This window comes from Sinocyclocheilus grahami, unplaced genomic scaffold (assembly GCF_001515645.1).
Source record: "Sinocyclocheilus grahami isolate Dianchi unplaced genomic scaffold, SAMN03320097.WGS_v1.1 scaffold194.1, whole genome shotgun sequence".
Taxonomy (NCBI): Eukaryota; Metazoa; Chordata; class Actinopteri; order Cypriniformes; family Cyprinidae; genus Sinocyclocheilus; species Sinocyclocheilus grahami.
In genome coordinates this window covers 841,488-862,539 of record NW_015505373.1, presented here as the reverse complement: position 1 = coordinate 862,539, position 21,052 = coordinate 841,488, and the positions used below count along the sequence as shown (strand labels likewise).

General features: G+C 37.9%; 1 protein-coding gene across 2 annotated transcripts in view; it reads right to left on the bottom strand.

Annotated features, from left to right (window-relative positions):
- LOC107594970 (protein bicaudal D homolog 2-like) overlaps positions 1–21,052 on the bottom strand; it is a 52,665-nt gene that overhangs the window by 4,362 nt on the left and 27,251 nt on the right. For both annotated transcript variants that reach the window (XM_016285218.1, XM_016285217.1), the window contains exons 6-8: positions 13,724–13,981; positions 11,191–11,946; positions 9,722–9,873 (exon numbers count right to left, since the gene is read on the bottom strand). In XM_016285218.1, coding sequence (XP_016140704.1) covers positions 9,722–9,873; positions 11,191–11,946; positions 13,724–13,981 — 1,166 coding nt within the window. The remainder of the gene's footprint in view (positions 1–9,721; positions 9,874–11,190; positions 11,947–13,723; positions 13,982–21,052) is intronic.

Here is a 21,052-nt window from a genome sequence, read left to right as displayed (position 1 = left end):
TCCAATAGATCAGAAAAACTTGATGTTGTAACAAACTATAAACTCTCAGGAACTAGAAATAAAAAAAAGTCTCAAAAAAATTTTATTTAAAATTTTATTAAAAATGTTTTTTTTTATTTTTTAAACGTAGAGAGAGTGTTGATTTGTGCAATGATAACCTACCAGCAATGTTAAGATGATTTTAATATATTAGAATGAGTACATTACAATGTAAATTTGTTCAAAATTATTCTTTTAAACAAAAGTTGTAATAATTGTTGTAGTAGTCAGGGGTTAAAGCAAAAAAAAAAAAAATCTTTTGACTGAAAGTTTTTCCTCGGCCAAACCCCATTCCTCAGCCATACCTGTCACTCACCCAGTTTAAGAGCAGTGTTTTTCTTTTTCTTAATTAAAAAAATTAAGGAGCACCTTCTGATCAATAATCAAAAATTCTGATAAAAAATTAGCCTTCCTAATACGAGGTGAAGTGATTTACAGAGGCATTTTCTTTTTACCTTTGCAATGGCATCATTTTAATCTGTCAAATTCAAAAATGTATGTTTATAAGCTTTTTAAAATTTCTATTTAAAACAATATAATAAGAAGTAGAAATAAGACAAATAAGTTACCAATCATATGAAATTAGTATTAATGAAAAATTAATTTCTGCTACAGAGGTGGCACAGAAGAACACAAATTTGGCTTGTAGGTAAATTTTCAGACATTCAATGAGGCTCAGAGGTGGCATGAGTGCAATTAAATTCATAAATTCATGTGGAGCTTAATGTTTCAAATATAAAATTTTGAATACATAAATATTAAATGATTTAAATAACTGCAATTATAAAATGAAACCAAATCACAAATCACTCGCTTGCAAATCACGGATTTTATCACTGAATCATTCATTCAATTGATTCGTTTGAATGGCTGATTCATTCAGGAACGAAGCAAGTGACTGTCTTTATGAATGGGTAATCATGAATCACTGACTCACTAGATTCGTTCAAAAACGCACTTTCATTCATGAATGAAACACCGCTGTTTGCTTTTAGAGATGCGCAGCGGCTGAGCTGTTACTTTTATTTGGAACTATTTTCGTTGATGAAATAGAGCAAAATCAGGCAGTACTTGTTTATTAAACTGTTGTATTAAATCAATATCACATTTGCAAACTCCTTTAATAATTGTTAAAATCTGTCACTCTCCTTATCGCGATCTGTGGGCGCACAGAAAATGAGAGTTCTCAAGACTCAAAAGTACGTGCAAATGATAAGTTCCGTCATCTGTCATCGCGTTATAAGCGCAGAACTTGCGGGAATGAGTAAAATTAAGATTGCGCCTGAAATTCAAGACCTGCTCTGTGTTCTCTGCTAAATAACCCGACCGTGAATGATGCGAGCGGCGTTATGTTGTCAGTGAGAAGCTGCAGCCGTGGCGGGGGGGATTTTTGGTGTGCTGGTGTTCTGACAAATAATGCTACCTATCAGATTATGCTACCAACAAATCATTAGAACACCGGCAGAACAACAACAATGTGCTACATGTTTCTTTTCCCCTCATTTTTTCCAGCCCTTCATAATGCAGACGTCAACTGCCTGCTCTGCCAATAGTTAGCAACAGCCCTATAGTATGCAGTGTTTCATAAACAGCTGTTTTACTAAATTCTTCTGAGGTGAAATTCAGTGCAGTCCCATATCGTGATACGTATCGTATCGTGGCCTCTGTATCGTGATACGTATCGTATTGTGATTTTGCTGGTGATACACAGCCCTAGTAATAACCTAAAACTCTGTCTAACACTTGATGGCTGCTCTGTAAATTCTTTGTCATCAGTTAGGAACCTAGGTGTGCTATTTGATAGCAATCTTTCCTTTGAAAACCATGTTTCTAACATTTGTAAAACTGCATTCTTCCATCTTAAAAATATATCTAAATTATGACCTATGCTCTCAATGTCAAATGCAGAAACGTTATTTCATGCATTCATGACCTCTAGGTTAGATTATTGTAATGCTTTATTGGGTGGTTGCTCTGCACGCTTAATAAACAAACTGGCCCCCCCAACTGAGCCTGGTTTCTCTCAAGGTTTTTTTTCCATTTCTGTCACCGATGGAGTTTTGGTTCTTTGCCACTGCTGCCTTTGGCTTGCTTAGTTAGGGATGCTTGACTGATTGCACAGACACTATTGGAAGAGGGCTGAACTGGATGATGACATCATAGTGTCATTTTTCCAGTTAAAGTCAATTCATAGATGATTCATTGTTATCCACTTGCATTATTGACAAACTATTTTCCTGTTTGACACTGTAAAGCTGCTTTGACACAATCTGTATTGTATAAAGTAGTGTTGTCAAAAGACCCGGTACTTCGGTACCAAGTCAGTACTAAAAAAAGGAAAACATTACGGGACCAGGAGTACCTGGTCAATAAGGTTCTTGATGCGCTATCCGAAAGGTGTGCAGATGTGCTCTCTTCATAAAAGCACTGAGACATGGCGACCTCAAAAGGAGGAAACACATCAAACTAACAAAACACTTTAAAGACAGACACCCAGATCAATTGAAAGAGTTCAAGCAGGTAAGTTTCATTTTAATTTTTAATATTTGTTTTTCCCATTCATTGATTTATTTGTGGTGGCCCGCCACAATATCAAAACTGACCGCCACAAATAGATTTTCCAAAAGGCTTTGACTTCGTTGAATAAACATGAGCACTGCATGTGTCAAAGTCAAAACCCGGTGCGGGTCTTTTTATATCACTGTATTTCTGAAGGAAACGGACTGTCTTCAGAAAATTATGGATGTCATTTTCATTTAATCTTGCCTGTAATGCCTGAGCAGCGTTTGTGAGTGCAGCGCTTATTTGATTACAGCCAGAAACCTCTATCTCTCCCGCTCTACAAGTGCCTCAGAGAATGATTTTGCATATATATGCCACCACAAATAGAGTGCAAGTCTGTGGGAAACGCCGCTTCTGTTATGAATATTATTCAATCTTTTAATTTGAATGTCGGATTGAAATGAACGCTGTTATTAGTGTAGTTAATCGTTAGCATAAGCACGGCTAACGCTAATATAATGAACATTAGAATGAAGCTTCTTTATTAACTATTTAATGCTCCTATAACTTTTATTAGGGTAAAAAAACAGGAGGACATTATGATATTTACTATTTTTACACACCAGAGGCTTTTAAATGAATTGTGAATCTAAAATATGCGTGTTAGAGAATGTACAAATGGTTAACATTGTTTGTGTCATATCAGTCAGAAAAGCAGTTCTGGGTTTTTTTTTTTTTTAGCCCAGTTGTTATTCTTAACTTAGTTGTTATTCTTGGCTGAATAACTCTAGAAGGTTTTAAAAGCCCTTTAAAATTAAATATGTACACAGTTTGGATTAAATGAAAGTATAGTCAAATGTTTTAATTAGCATGTTTTTGTGTTTTGCTTTGGTACTGAAATCGGTACCGAGAACCGTGAATTTTCACTGGTATTGGTACCGAATACTGAAATTTTGATACCGTGACAACACTAGTATAAAGTGCTATATAAATAAAGGTGACTTGTAATTTCACTGAGGATTTCACAATATTAGATTCAAAGATCAGAAAAGGCCCATACATACACCCGCCTATAGACCCTCCCCTCAAAGAATCTTCTACTTGTGATCCAGTTGACCAAAATGCATTTTAATACCAGGTGTCAACAAGACCTATAAAAGGGCACTGGCTTTTGCAATTTTGATGAAACTGTCTATAGAAAAAGCCAACACAGCAAGATATTTCTTAACACTCTAGTACAAAGACAAATATATTACAGATAACGCACCTGGTCAACTTTAGCTTTTTATACATGAGGTTTATAAAGCAGATGGTTCAGACACTGAAGTTTGACTGATGTACACAAGGCTGTGACTACTATTCAAAAATCATCGACCACAAGCACTGTATAGATTTGACCAGACTTTCTATTTATGTTACTTATATACTGAACGCCATCCGTTCTTTAAACAAAATCTGTGATTGCACAAAAGTGACCCTCCGTGAACACAGCATAATACTATATTTAAAAAAAAAAAACAGTGCAACGGTTAAATTTTTTTTTTTTTTTTTTTTTAATACACATTTTGTTTTGCTTCAGAAGACATAGATTCATCAACTAGGGTTGTATGGATCACCGTCATGTTCACTGTTTGTGGTTTTTGAAGTGTGAAATGTGAGGGTCCCGTATACTTATATGGACTTACAGAGATGGGCTATTTTTCTAAAATAGCCCATCTCTGTAAGTCCATATAAGTATACGGGACTTATTGCACTTATTGTTTTTCTAAAAACCTCTGTTTGTCTTCCACAGAAGAAAGTAAGTCAGATACATCTGCGATGGCATGAATAAATGACAAGAATTGGGTGGACTATCCTTTTAATTCAATTGGCCATTTAAAATAGAGGGAACATTCCATGTGACTCCACCTACTTCTTAATGTTAATAAAGGGTTGAATGGTCAGGATATTAAACCATTCACACATGATGGAACAGACAGAACGATTACGGAGCCACACCTTCCCTAAACTGCATTTATGTCTCTACACCTTAAAGCTCAGTGCGTGTCAGCACACGCTAAACACCACCCAATACACCATAATCACCACAAAACACGCAACTACACCCTACAGTCATTATAAAACCCTTCTCAAGGGTGTGCTTCATCAGTCCTTCTCAGAAGAGCAGCTGTGATAATCTAAAAGGTCAAATACAGAATAGTACTTTCTGGATAGTTCCGGCTCTAAAATCTAAATTAAAATTAAACTAAATTATAATGTGAATGATCTAGTTTTGTCAAGTCAAGTGTATGATTAATGAACTATGTTACTTGGTGGAAGGATAGTGTTTTTGTGATGAACTAATAGCAATCATTTTCATTACTGAAATCTGATGGATGTTATCAAACAGTTGCTGCAAATCAGAGCCTCCCATTTACTTAATGGTTACCCATCATTGGTAGATCTGCTTGTTACTGTAGCATTTCTCAGTTTCTCACAGGCATGAACTATGAACAAGCCTCAGTCTGGCAAACTACAGCGAGCCCACTAAAGTGTGTGCGTCTGAGACATAAAGACACAGCACCTCACAATAGAAATCAGTGCAGCTTCATTAGAGATCGGCCCCTGGGAACAATCGCCTCTAAACGCAGGGGTCAGGATTTTCCCGGGAAAAGAGGCCAGGGGTCACGCGAGAACCCATCTGCGGCTGTATGAGTGTGCGTGAGAGCGAGGAGCTGCGGGATAAAGGAGGCGTGAGGCTGTTATTGTGAAATACATCTTGACACACATTCACCTCCGCCGCTTTTCAGCAATGCAGGAAAGAACATCTCGGAGAAGATAGAGAAACAAAACAAAGAGACAACGAGAGTGCGAAAGAGAAAAACCAAATCAACTATGAACCAAACAAAACAAAAAAGGTGAAAATGTTTTGAAATCACCCAGACAGACGCTCTCACAATCTCAATAGTCCCAAGACAGGCATCATGTTATGCAAAACACACACATATATTGGTTTTAACTTCTTGTGATTTTGGGGTGCAATATGCTGAATAGCTTGAGCTGTGATTTTAGAGATGTTTGAGACTGTGGGAAGAGAATTCAGCCCTCTGTCTGACAATCTGCCCTTATTAGCATATTAATACCCCACGGATCAGGCAATACAAAACCTGAAGCCCCAGAGCAGCTGAGAGCCTGTGGAAGGGGCCGCAGAACACAGCTGCTGATGAGATATTCCCACTGAATAATGTGTGCTTAAACCAGGGTTAGTGAAAGAACGGTCTCATCGTTTTGTTCATTAACAGCATGTATGAATGTGAACTCTCGCTGGAGTCTTGGTGGGAACAGAAGAAAAAGAAACAATAATAATAACAAGAAAAGAAGCCTATTTTTAGGACCATTAAAATTTTTTGTACAGTGACAATTAAGTGCATTTTTTTACAGCAACAGTATATCACATCTATATCAAGTATATCACAAGGAAAAGTGATATACAGAACATATAAAATCTATATATAAATAGAGGGAGCAAGAGAAAGAGAGAGAGCTTGACAATGTTCTATATATCACGTTTGAGCAAGGCTCGAAATTGCGACCATTTTGGTCACATATACTCCCATAATTTAATCTGTGCGACCTCAAAATATATTGAGTGCATATGATTGTTGTAGTGCGACCTGTTTTCATTTCTCTAAAAACATTCACAGTTATGTGCCTTCTGTGTGCTGATACGGTGACCGGTCTGCCGTTCTATCAAACGTTACATAACATCATCTTTACATTCTTAACTTTAATGCAGATTGTAGATTGGTTAATGTTAGCTGTCAATCACTCAGTCACTGCTTTCCGTTGTCAGGTGACAGGGAGCTAATGCAAAGGGCTGAAGAAGAGAGAAAATGAAAAGAACACTGACAGATTTCTTTTGTGAACCACCTAAAGTTACAAATAATAGTGCTGGTGATAGCGAGCATGTGGTGAATGTTGGTTCACCAGCCGAAAAGGCGGCGCACAGTCTTCGGAGAGAATGGTTGAAAGACTTCGAGTGGCTCCGCTATGAAAATGCAATGTGCTCTATGCACTGCATTCACTTTAAAGTAGGGGTGTAACGATTCACTTGTTTTCTCGATGCATCGATTACAAACCCTGACGATGCATATGTATCGATCTTAAAACATGGATTTTTGATTACATTCTTAACTTTAATGCAGATTGTAGATTGGTTAATGTTAGCTGTCAATCACTCAGTCACTGCTTTCCGTTGTCAGGTGACAGGGAGCTAATGCAAAGGGCTGAAGAAGAGAGAAAATGAAAAGAACACTGACAGATTTCTTTTGTGAACCACCTAAAGTTACAAATAATAGTGCTGGTGATAGTGAGCATGTGGTGAATGTTGGTTCACCAGCCGAAAAGGCGGCGCACAGTCTTCGGAGAGAATGGCTGAAAGACTTCGAGTGGCTCCGCTATGAAAATGCACTGTGCTCTATGCACTGCATTCACTTTAAAGCCACTTTAAGGGTAACACTAACAGCATTCGCCACCAAATCTACACATTTTAAGCTCGTAGAGCTTGGTTAAACACGGAGAGAGTGCCAAACACAAGAAATGCAGGGACAAGTGTGTGGCAAAATGTTCAGGATCATCAAGTTCAATCGCTAAGGTCTTCAGGATGCTCACGTAGAGGTCTGCGATAACATTGTAATAGTTGTTTTAACCATGTGCGATTTGACATTATCGAGTATATTGCAAAAACCAAACAAAACCGCTACAGAGAGTGCACGTGATGAAGTCTAGTAGGTTAGACTAGTGCGCATGTGCATTTAGGCCCTGTCCACCAGTGGCGACTCGTCGACTAAAAGGTAAAAATCTATTTAAACTTATTGGAAAAGATTAATTTCTATCACTGCTGTGAACTGACCACCACACAGAATATGAAGAATATCAAAGTCGGCTGTCCACAGTATAGTCCTTAAGACTACCAGCACAATAACACAAGAAAACACTCTCAGCAAAATATTGTCTAATTATCGTTATCGATTAAATATAGCGAGATATAATTTTTTGTCAATATCGCACAGCCCTAGCTGCCAGCCGTTCCGCGCAATTGGCAGAGCTGAATGTAAAATTTAACACCGCATACACCATCCTAACCCTCGCCAAATAGGAGCTCTCTCTCTCTGTGTGTTTAACCAAACTCAGAAATTTGTCAGTGTTTCTTTTAATTTTCTCTCTTCTTCAGCCCTTTGCATCTCCCGCGGTAGTTAGCTACCTGTCACCTGACAGCGTGACTAGGTGATTGACAACTAATATTAAAGTGCCCCTATTATTGGCGATGAAAGGTTCATATTTTGGTTTTGGGAGTCCCTAACAACAGGTTGACATGCATGCAAGGTCAAAAAACACTTTCATTGTCTTATAATATGCATTTATTTTTACCTTACTTGCTCAACGACTCCCAAACGATTCGCTCAACGATTAATTTTTCCAAACCCCTCCTTTGCGTGACGCTAATATGCGGTGATTGGTCCGATTGCCTCATTTTCTTTTCAGCATACACCTGTAATGCCTGATAAAGCAGCGTTTGTGAGCACAGTGTGCTTTGTGTACAGCGTTACCGGGGAAACCGCTATTTTTACCGCTCTAAAAGCAGCACCTAGTGGCAAAGAATGAATTTGCATTTTCATTCAGACCAATGCCAAAAGACCAACAAGTGGGCGGGCAATATGCTATTGTTTATGGTTGCGGCCGGATGAAAAGGAGTCGACTTTTTCTTTTGAGAGACAATAACTTTATACACGGTGCACTTTCAGATTTAAAACTTTGCAGGATGTTTTCATTCACTTAGAGCTGTGTTACACACTGCATGAAAGGTCATTTTCAAAAATACATAATAGGGGCACTTTAACCAATCTAAAATCTGCATTAAAGTTAAGAATGTAAAGATGAAATATATTAATATATAATTTGTAGTTGTGGTGCTCATTAATTTTTGGTGGGTGCTCCTAAATTTTTGCTGGTGCTCCAAACTTTTTAAAAGTGCTACCAAGTAAAAAAAAATTAATTTCGAGCCCTGTTTGAGGAAGGATGAGAGAAACAATTTCACACATGTATGCCGTTCCTCCCTGAAACACGTTAAGCACAGAGAAGTCATTGATGGTGTTCACGTGTCAGGAGAGTCTGATTGGGCACCATATGCTGTCACAGCTTACAGTCTGTCTGGAAAGACTTAACTGTAGATTTACTCTGATCCATACCTGCAGCTGAGACACTGGATTTACTGGTCCCAATCACTGGGAGTCTGTTCTCACAAGACAAACCTTTTTATCTTAATCTGGTCAAAAACTACCAACTTAGACAGGAAGGGTCCCTATGACCTACATGGAAAACAGACAGCCAGAGTTTGCTTTTCGCACATTTACTTGTTACAAACCATCTCAACAGTGTTTCCCACAAAATTTTGTGAGAATATGTGTGCAGGAGCATGATCCCGGAAGAAAGTTTTGTATATTTTAAAGTTACATTTATCAGGTGCACATTTTCTGATCGAGGGCAACATTTTCAGTGACCAAATCGAACAGAATAAAATAAAAAATAAAAAAAGAAGTCTTTGCATTGAACGGGTTGTGGACTTTAAAGTGGACTCAAGCCGCTTTATATTTTCTCAGTCCAGATTACATTAAAACTAATGTTTTTTGGAAGCTAAACAGTCTGAATAACAATTATATCTAAAGTAGTAAGACACGTCTATGATCTACAAACTGTAAAAACACTGGTATTCACAATGGCAAATACAAAGTAAAAATAAAATCTGTAGAGCCTAGATTTGTGTGAATTAAAGACCAAGATTTTAGTTTTTCTTTTCTTCGGTGTATAATCTGTTCTGCACTAATAATCTCTGAATGTAAGAAAGGAGAGATGATGTTAATGTTAATTTATATCTGCGCCCCAACTCAGTGCTTTACTGTTGAAGACAACATATGAAATGTTATTGGCAACTGCACTACAATGAAAACATGATTGTTATTAGTTTCTGTCCTTATATTTTTCATTTTATAGGCACCAGACAAAAATCAGGTCCAGGTGCTCCATCTATCAAACTGTGCTCTAAACTTCTGTATGAGAACAGAGAAGGAAATACAGGAGAGTGTCATAAGGCCAAATAAACTGTTGCTAATGTGTGTTTTCATAGATCTGTAGGAGCTCATACCGCGTGGCAAACATGGCCCTGAGTGAGGAGAAAGTGGCTGCGTCCTCTTTTAGGGCTTTGAGCTCGTTGCGAAGCTTCATCATGGTTTCAGTCACCATGGCCTTTTCGTTCTCATATTTGCTCTTCAGGTTGGCCAGCGCCACCTCAGCGGTCTGAAAAACAGCAACAAACACACGGGCAATTAGCAGCTTGTTAATGTTAATAATGTCTTAATGTCTTCATGCCTTATACAGAAGTTGCCAGTGTTGGGGGTAACGCATTATAAGTTGATATAGTTACGTAATCAGATTACTTTTTAATTAACTAGTAAAGTAACATTATGTTTAAATTTACAACAAAATATCTGAGTTAGTTTTCAAATAAGTAATGCGTACTTCACTGACAGTTGAGAGAAATCGGCAGTGATATATAGGCAGAGGCACTTTCTTCCTTCGGAGGCTTACTAACTTAATAACTGAAAGGGCCTTTACAGTTGCCAAAAATATAACTTTTGGGGGTTTTTTTCTTATTAAAAAACAGCAAGTAACGCTGGAAATAATGCAAAATTTATGTAATGCATTACTTTCCATAAAAAAATAACTAAGTAAAGTAATATTGTGATTAGGGGTGGAACGATAAATCAATTTGTGGATCGATTCTGCAATTTAGCGAATGCACTGCGATTCACCTCTGCTGTTAAAAACTCAGCTCAGAATCGATTTAAGAGAGAATTGTGATGCATTCGGAAAAACGCAGAATTGATCCACGAATCGATTTATTGTTCCACCCATAATTGTAATGCATTATTTTTAAAAGTAACTTTCCCCAACACTGACAGAAATAATGTTCTTTTCAGCAACATCATATGACCCCTTTAATTCTCGAAAAGAGACGATTTGGTGAGCGTTTTTCACGGAAAAAAGCGCACAAAAGTAACACAAATCCGCTTTTAATAACTCTTTATATTACTGTCAACTATGTGATGATTTTATATTTTTTATTCATACATGTTTATTAATCACTCTAATGTGTTAATAACTTTAAATAGTACTGTCCACTGAAAGTTGTACCTCATATAAAAACAATCTCGGTCGATTTGACACTTATGATATCACCCATCCATATGCTAAAACAAAAATCACAGACATGTTTAGACACATTTTCAATTGCTTCCGCCGAGATAGCAACAGTAGAATTTTTTTGAAGGAATCAAAACAGCAGAAGGTTGTCCTTGAATTTGAGAAACAACAGGAACGATTTGCTGTGTTTGACAGCTCTTTATCTTTTAGTTCCTTAAAAAACCCCACATTTGACTCAGGTAGTCTAAAGTCAGACAGCTTCTTCAAAGAGTCAAACACAAAACATGACTCTGGAGTCCCTGGTGTCATTTTGAATCAATACAAAGACAGTCATGATGAAGAAACACTAGTTAAGACCCACTGCTGTAATGCACCTGTGTATCAGTGTAGCGATGAGAGGGAAACGCTGACCTGTTTGTTGGCCTTCAGGACGGTCCTCAGCGTGGCTATCTGCTCCCTCTTGGTGCTGAGGAGTGATTTGAGTTTGAGGATCTCCTCCACGCTGGCCTCCTGGTCTCGGTCTGCCCCGAGACCCAGCTCCAGGGAAGCCATGCGCTGGCGCGAGAGCTCGGTGGTGCGGTCCACCGCTAGCTGCAGGTGTCTGATCTGGTCACGGATGATAGCCACCAGGTTATAGATGTTCATGGGCTCTTTGCGGGGATCAGGCACCGGGGACGGGATGGAGGAGACCGGAGACGAAGCTCCGTCGCTGGGGAAGAGGCCACGGGTCAGCAGGATGGGAGAGCGGCGTCCGCGACTGTCAGGGCTGCCCCAGCCTGTGGTCTGTGTGCCATTAACGCCAGCCTTACCTTCGCGGTAGTAGTCGAGCATGATGCGGTTCGGCGTTTCGTTGTTGCACATGCATACGTGATGGTAGAGGTTGGCTAGCTCCTCGCTGAAGGTGGCAAGCTCATCTTGTGCGATGTTAAGGCTGCCCTGGGATTCGCCTGCCACTTCGCTGGCTTGACGGAGCTCTTTCTCCAGCCACGCCAGCTGCTCACGGTCGGCTCTGCTGCTGCGCTCCAGAGAAGTGAATTGTGTGCTTAAAGATGCAACCTGGCTCTCCAGCTGCGCCCGCTCCTCCTTATACTGAGATTGACAGGCTGAATGTTCTGCCTTTAACGTTTTGAGCTCCTCCTTCAGTTGACTCGCCTCAGACACAGCAACCTGTGGCATCAAACAAATCAGCACGTGACCCCTAGTGAAAAATACACTAAAATGTATTTGAAATACATTTATTTTGTGCTAAGTATACTACAAATGCATTCATATTTGTACTTAATAAAAATACCCTGCAATACTTAAAGTCTGCTAAATGGGAACAACTAATTTCGTACTTAGTGGAACTACTGCAGGTATACTTTAGGTACACTTGAAATATCTTACATTTAAAGACCTTTATTATTCAAAGATCACACAATCCTCATCAATAGTAACATTAAAACACATTTTAAGCTTAATATTAAGAAATGTGCACTTTTGCAAGTAGTACTCTAAAATTAAGTTTAATTATAATTTTTATATCAGTAAGTCCCAAGCAATATGTCAATAATTGTGTTAATAGATTTGAACTACACATAGTATAGGGACGTCACTGTTGAACTGTGAACTAGTGAAATGCTTCACTGTCTAAAAAGGAAGGAACCTTTTAAGGCAGTATCCTAAATTAAAATGGAAGCTAAAAAAACAAAAATGACAGATTTGAAATGCATTTCTACATGGCCATATTTCCACATACTAATAGCACTGCCGACGTAAAATTCACAGGAGAATCAACTCGCACTCACAAATGATTCCAATAGAGTTTGATGTTAAGATTTTTAACAGTAAACATCAACAAAACCAATATTCACTGGTCTGAAGGAATACAACTCATGGAAACGGTTACGCAAGTCACTGTTTTTTCCAAAAAGAAAGAAAGACAGACATTTTCATGGTGGAATTTAATCACTGAAGATCAGCACTGGCAAATACAGTGAGATTAAGTCCATTAAGTGTAATGAACTTAATGGACTTAAATGGACAAAATGGACAAAACTTATTTTGGATTAAATATATAATAAAAGTTTTTGTTTACATAATATATGTGTGTGCAGTGTATATTTATTATGTATATATAAATACACACACATGCATGTATATATTTAAGAAAAATATGTTATATTTGTATATTAAATATATTTATGTATGATATAAATTATATGAATTAAAATATAAACGTAAATATTTTCAAAATATATGCTGTATATGTGTGTATTTACGGTAAATATGCATAATAAATATACACAATACACACATATTATGCAAACAAAAATGTTTATTTTGGATGCGATTAATCGTTTGACAGCACTAGCTGTATTATTTAATGGATTACTATTAATTAAAGTTCAGTGTTTGCATTTCTCTGGACATTTGACTTATTTTGAGAAATACAGAATTGATGTTTTGTGATTTGAGTTAAGAGCTGAAGAAATCTGTTTGTCTGGTGTCGTATACAAATGTCAATAATGCAGAACAGAAACAAAAGAATATTGATAGAGATAAACTGTGCACTTTATAAGGCAAATGTGTGAATGTTTGTGGAATATTTTAGGCTAACAACTAGAGATCGACCGATATGGGTTTTTCTATAACCGATGCCGATGCCGATGTTTAGAGGTCAGGGTCAGCCGATGGCCGATATATTAAAAAATGACAAATATCGGCCGACCGATATATCGGTCGACCTCTACTAACAACTCTCCAATCAAAGTTCAAAGTGCTCTTTTCTTTCAGCCTTGTGCTCAAAATAAGAACAAAATACATAGCACACTAAATAGTACATTTTTAATGTTTTTTTTTGGTGTTGAATGAAAATATATTTATCGACTGGTTCACCATTTTAGATTAAGATTTTTTTTCTTTGTGTCTTGTTCCACAGATAAAAAAACGTATATTTCTATACCTTGTACTTGCACTCCAGGATCTCGGGGCCGTTGATGTCCACCTCATAGTATTCACTGTCCTCATGGCTGTCGCGATCCTTCTCGTTGTCCAGAGCGGACTGGCGCTCTTTGCTGGCCTGGAGTTTGCGGACGGCGTTGAGGTTCTCGGTGAGACGGCTGACCTTCTCATGCTGCTCAGATAGCGCTCCGTGAGCCTGCTCCAGCTGCTTCTGAGACTCCTGCAGGGTCGACAGCAGCGTCACCTTCTCCCGCTCCACCTGAGTAACAGACAAACACACACGCGACGTGAATCGCTTTCATTAGCACCACACAGTCTGTTTGATCCCACACTAATGCTGTCCATTCTGATTTCATATAGGTCGCATTGATGCAGCATTGACTGGCAGGGTCAAAAGTATACGCTAAAGTAGGCCTGGGCAATAAAACGGTATCGATATTTATCGACGGTACACCTTCTTCGATAACGATATACATTTTTTTTATATATTATAGTGCACGATATAGGCACGTGCTATGAGTGACACAGACAGCACACACAAACAAGAACACATGCTGAAATGAGTGCTGTGCCTGCCTGCGATGAGGAGATTGTGAATAAAGAATGAATATTAGTCAAATTTAAAATAAACATTTGCATTTGAATGTTAGGTGGGCATCAGGGAGCGTCATCAGTGGAGCACGAGATGCGGTGATCATACAAGTGATTTTAAATGCAATCTGTGTGAATGGCGATTCGGCTCTTTGTATTAAGCAATGCATAAATACATGATGCTGTTTTGTTCATAATTGTTTATGCAATTAAATAAATTATATTAGATTTTTATTAGTTAATTTAGATGTAATGCACTTTTTTTACAGACAGTTATTTCCTTGCGTTGACAATTTAAATGCGCTGCATTATTTTGCTCATTGCGCCCTCCTGTGGCATCGGGAGACAAGACAAAAGTTTAACCTATTTATTCTGCATATAAAACATTAGAAAGTAGATTTGTTTAATTTTTATTGTGCATTTGACTGTTAAAACAAAAAAATATGTGTTGTTTATCTCAATAAATTGGGTTAATTTAAAAATAGTGGTTAAATTAAAAAAAAATTAGATTGTTCTTTGTTTTAAAAAAGGTTATAAAAAATGTCAATAATTATCAATACCGAACAATATGAAACATTATATCGTTGATACATTGTTTAGCTATATCGCCCAGCCCTACGCTAAAGCCTGACTTCTACACCGTAATCACCTGGAAAGATACTGTGGAATTGGATAAATGTGATGAATCTCTCTTTGGATGGGATGAATATTATTTAGTATTATAATAATACTTCAAAAAACACACCAGGGGAAAATAATTTCAGTGAGTTTTGAGTTATTGTACTAGGTATTGCAGGACAAATGCATGGTTTATTCTCAAGGCTTTCTACTTTTTAAATACCTTTTAAGACCAAGTAAAGAAAATTTAACGATTTGTTTAAAGATCCCCATTACCCTGTAATTAATTGTAAAAAAAAAAGAAAAAAAAAAGTTAATGTTTGAATAACTTATGATTAAAACAAGAACGCATATCTGCCAATGCACTCAGAAATATCAACTTAAGAGCAAATATCTATCAATGTGGTATGAAAATTACTTTTAAGTATAAACTTACTTTGTTCAGTTTCTCAGATGTCATTTCTACATTTTGTACTAAATGTATCATGATTTAAGGATGTTTAGGTATTTGTACTGCAAGCAAGATATTATTTTTTTTGGCTCGTATGCAACAATTAATGCCATGACTTTGAAGACTTTCTGCTCATATAATCTGCGCTTGTGGAAGGGCAAATTAAGAAGTTTTTAAGACTTGCAGAAACTGGCTGAAAATCTGCAGTCTCCTTCACTTAGAATTCAGTAAAAGCAGAACCTCCTTTAAAAGCACATTCGCTCTACACATTAATTACAGGACTTGCTGAAACGAGCAGCAGTGTGTGATCTGTGTTAACCTGTACTGACACGACCCAAAAATGTGGCTGTTGAGATGGGAGTCCACCCATATGAATTTCTGGCTCGGTACTGTAGTTTGCGGTTAACGGTTTAATTGTTTTGTTCATGTCAGTTACAGTGCGACTGTAATACAAAAACCTAATGGTGCTTTTTTCCTTTGTGTCTGAGACCATATTAAAATCTTGGGACTCAACTCGTTTTTTACGTTATGACGTAAAAAGAAACAGCGATTGTTCACTTTTAAACTTCTGTGATTTCTAAGCTGAAATAAGCTCATTTTTGACCCTGGACCACAAATCCAGTCATAAGGGTCATTTGAGATTAATACATTATCTGAAAGCTGAATAAAGAAGCTTTCCATTGATGTATGGTTTGTTAGGATCGGACAATATTTGGCTGAGATAACTATTTGAAAATCTGGAATCTGAGGGTGCAAAAAAATCTAAATATTGAGAAAATGTCCTTTAAAGTTGTCCAAATGAAGATCTTAGCAATGCATATTACTAATCAAAAATTAATTTCTGATATATTTTATTAAATATTTATTTATAGAAATTGAAAGTATCTTCATGGAACATGATCTTTACTTAATATCCTAATGATTTTTGGCATAGAAGAAAAATCTATAATTTTGACCCATACAATGTATTGTTGGCAATTGCTACAAATATACCCCAGCGACTTAAGACTGCTTTTGTGCTCCAGGGTCACATCTGTGACATTAACAATGTAAACCCTTTTGCACAAAATGTCTGATTTCACATTCTCAAAGCATGAGTCTTTCATTGTAACTTAATCCTCAAATGGAGGTTGATTTTTTTAATGGGATTTCATGTTACTAAAAAAAATCTGTTGTAATGAAAAATGTAAGCAAAAATAGAAGCCGTCACTACCGGTCACAGACGTTTGAGTTCACTAGAGATGTTCGCATGGAAAATCATGTTGTTTCAGTTGCTCTTTCATTGTGTCTGGAATGGATTTCTTGGTTGATCAATAGCAGTTCAAAGGTCATGAGGGTCTGACTACCATAATGGCTAGAAGGTGCTGCTGGCTGCAACAGCGCTCTCATATTGCTCCTATGGTTTTGGTGAATGGAGTGGACATCGCCACTGGACAACGCAGTATGCATGAAGACAACTCGTAAGAGGTCAGAGTTTCTAATCTGACTTCTTGACAGATGGCTGAACTGACAGCTCATTGTGTCAGATGAGGCGGGCGCTCAATGCAACTTCCACTAATAGGATTTAAACAGTCCAGCTGTCAGCCAATCAAACACAGAACTACAGACTGTGCAACTTACCGACTTGGCATTAGGGCTGAAATGATTAGTCGACTTTATCGCAAACATTAACAATAAAAAAAAAATTGTCACTAAATATTAGGGATGCACGATATTGGATTTTTGCCGATATCCGATATATTTCAACTCATTTTGGCTGATAGCCGATGCCAATATATTTCCTTTTGTTTGAAACAACACCAAGTCTCTCCTGTGAGGAAATTATAAACGCATTATATTGAATAGATCGTAAGAGACATCTTGAAGCGCTACTTGATGATTAAGGACCTTCTAATCCCAGAAGGTGCTCTTTGGTTGGGTTTGAAGCAACTATAAAAAAAAAAAAAGAAGAATCCAAGGCATTTCTTCAACTATATATATATATATATATATATATATATATATATATATATCAATCGCTGTATTTTTTTTCCAGAAAGATGCTGTGGTATCCTTATTATTTTAAGATTTAATATTTGTTCATGTTCAAGATCTGACCTGTCTATAATTTTTCATATGGGGCCGATGCCGATATTTAGATTTAAAGCCATTATCGGGCGATTCCGATATCGGTCCGATAATATCGTGTATCCCTACTAAATATTTTTGTTGTCGAGCAGTTGTTTGACCTCATATGCTGCAATAATGTGGTTTGACCAGTGTGGCGCTGTAGAGCAAGACTGTAATTCAGCCCTCCTGGATGCAATTCAAGAGAAAACGGCACACACAGCGCTTCAGAGCAAACGTGAATATGTAAATATATACTGCACGCTTTCCTCTCAATACAAAAACACAACATAAACTGACAGCGGTGAGAAAGCACCAGTTAAGTATCTGATTACAGCGATGTGGATGTTTGCCGGAGCTCTGCAGTTCAGTACTTTAGTAAAGTCCAGTCACTTCACGTTTATTTATATAGTACTTTATGTAGTTGATTGCCTTAAATCAAGCAGCTTTACAGTATTAAACATGAAAAACCAGAGTAAGTGTTGCTTTCAGTTAGAATTACAACTTGCTTTTCTGTTATAAAACACCTCTCCAGTGTGGAGATAGCTAACGATAAAATCTTTTTATTAGCGGGAAAAAATATGATTTCATTAAAGGGGGGGTTACAATGCTGTTTCATGCATTCAGAGTTGTTTACACTGTTAAAGAGTTGGATTCTCATGCTAAGCATGGACAAAGTTTCAAAAAACTATTTGGAGTATTTCTGTGCCAAAAAATTCCAGGTTTGTACAAGTTTCAGAGAGTTTTTTGTCGATCGTGGCTCTTCATGACGTAAACGAGGGTGGAACTCCTTGTATGGGCATTTCTCCCGGAAGTGCGCACCCGCGCACACATCGACCAGAGCAAGAGCGAGATCGCGGCCATCAACGCGCTTCATCCGGCGGCAGGCTGCACGGGACTTGCTCGGGAAGATTGTCTCCAATCCAAAGAAGTGTGTTTTTGGTTTTAAGGGAAAGATAACTTTGTTCAGCTTCCTAAAGAACCCAGCGTGATGTAAACAGTGGATGCAGTTGGTTTTTCCGAGGCAGCAACGTGTTTCACAAGTGTGTTTGTTGACGAACGTTTTATAAACAAGGCCCAGATTCATCGCTGGATTTGCACATCGTTTGATACTGAAAGATAGAGCGGTCCCAAATATAAAAGATCACCGTCATGATTCAGAACTGCAGACGGTAAGTGAAACGGCATCAAATGTCTGTTTTGTTGGCATTCGGCGCCCAAGTGCTCGTCACTCTTTAGCTCCGCCCACTGCACACCTCCAGGAGCTTGCTTTTTCCGGAGAGAATCGTAAAGTTGTATCTTTATTTTATAAATCTGATAAAACTAAAGACTTTTTGGAGATATGAAGGATGCAGTACGGTGGAACTCCTTGTATGGGCATTTCTCCCGGAAGTGCGCACCCGCGCACACATCGACCAGAGCAAGAGCGAGATCGCGGCCATCAACGCGCTTCATCCGGCGGCAGGCTGCACGGGACTTGCTCGGGAAGATTGTCTCCAATCCAAAGAAGTGTGTTTTTGGTTTTAAGGGAAAGATAACTTTGTTCAGCTTCCTAAAGAACCCAGCGTGATGTAAACAGTGGATGCAGTTGGTTTTTCCGAGGCAGCAACGTGTTTCACAAGTGTGTTTGTTGACGAACGTTTTATAAACAAGGCCCAGATTCATCGCTGGATTTGCACATCGTTTGATACTGAAAGATAGAGCGGTCCCAAATATAAAAGATCACCGTCATGATTCAGAACTGCAGACGGTAAGTGAAACGGCATCAAATGTCTGTTTTGTTGGCATTCGGCGCCCAAGTGCTCGTCACTCTTTAGCTCCGCCCACTGCACACCTCCAGGAGCTTGCTTTTTCCGGAGAGAATCGTAAAGTTGTATCTTTATTTTATAAATCTGATAAAACTAAAGACTTTTTGGAGATATGATGGATGCAGTACTACTCTATAGGTACTCAAGTTTAACATGAGATTGGGTGAAACTGTGTGTGTTATCTCCCCTTTAAAGTGATAGTTTGGTTTGCAGAGATCAAAGCTTGATCTAGCTCAGGACTGTTTTGATTATCATAACCATACAAGGTATTTTAAGAGAGACTATGATGTGAATAAAATTGTTTATCCAAAAATGAAGGTACAATAAAGTCTTTTCACTTACCTTTATTTTGTTTCTTACCCATATGAAAAGGAAAAATGTGTCATTCAGTTTCTTTTTCATATAGCTAATTAAATGGTGAATAAGAGAGTTTCTCTATCTGTCATCTCACTTTGTGTGCCAAATTTATTTATTTGTTAATTGTATAAATATTGTAATTACTAGGGGTGGGACAATATATCGATATGGCGATATATCATTGTCCTTCTCCATGCGATACAAGAATCGATATCTGGCGCCAAATATCGATATTCTAATTATTACAATAAGGCGCTCTATATAGATTTCCCTGCTCCCAGCGTCTAAAAATGCGTGGAAATCGCGGCCGCACGATTTCCACCTTCTTTCCAAAGCGCTCTGAGCAACCATGAACCGTGCTCTCTATGAAGATGTGGAAGCATGAGGAACCGAAGGATAAACCGATTTCCAGCCACTGTATTAGCTCTACTGCTATATATACGTTTATGGAAATGAGAACTAAAGAACTGCCCCAGAACAGCTATCAGCGTGGACCATAGGCACTGATCGCGTTATTACTGCAGAGCGCATATTCAGTCCATGAGTAGCCTAACCTCTCCGCTTGGATAGCAGGTGGATTTCCCTCACTATAAGTGAGATAGTGCCGCCGGCGCGTCCAGTTTTATGTCAACAAAACTGGATGCTCTCCCTCGCTCTCAGATATTGCAAGTGCGCGTTATGCAGTGGGCACCGACCGGCAGAAACATAAATCTGCACCTATGGCATGGGTGACGAAACAAAACCTCGTCTGTCTGTTTTGTTGGCATTCGGCGCCCAAGTGCTCGTCACTCTTTAGCTCCGCCCACTGCACACCTCCAGGAGCTTGCTTTTTCCGGAGAGAATCGTAAAGTTGTATCTTTATTTTATAAATCTGATAAAACTAAAGACTTTTTGGAGATATGATGGATGCAGTACTACTCTATAGGTACTCAAGTTTAACATGAGATTGGGTGAAACTGTGTGTGTTATCTCCCCTTTAAAGTGATAGTTTGGTTTGCAGAGATCAAAGCTTGATCTAGCTCAGGACTGTTTTGATTATCATAACCATACAAGGTATTTTAAGAGAGACTATGATGTGAATAAAATTGTTTATCCAAAAATGAAGGTACAATAAAGTCTTTTCACTTACCTTTATTTTGTTTCTTACCCATATGAAAAGGAAAAATGTGTCATTCAGTTTCTTTTTCATATAGCTAATTAAATGGTGAATAAGAGAGTTTCTCTATCTGTCATCTCACTTTGTGTGCCAAATTTATTTATTTGTTAATTGTATAAATATTGTAATTACTAGGGGTGGGACAATATATCGATATGGCGATATATCATTGTCCTTCTCCATGCGATACAAGAATCGATATCTGGCGCCAAATATCGATATTCTAATTATTACAATAAGGCG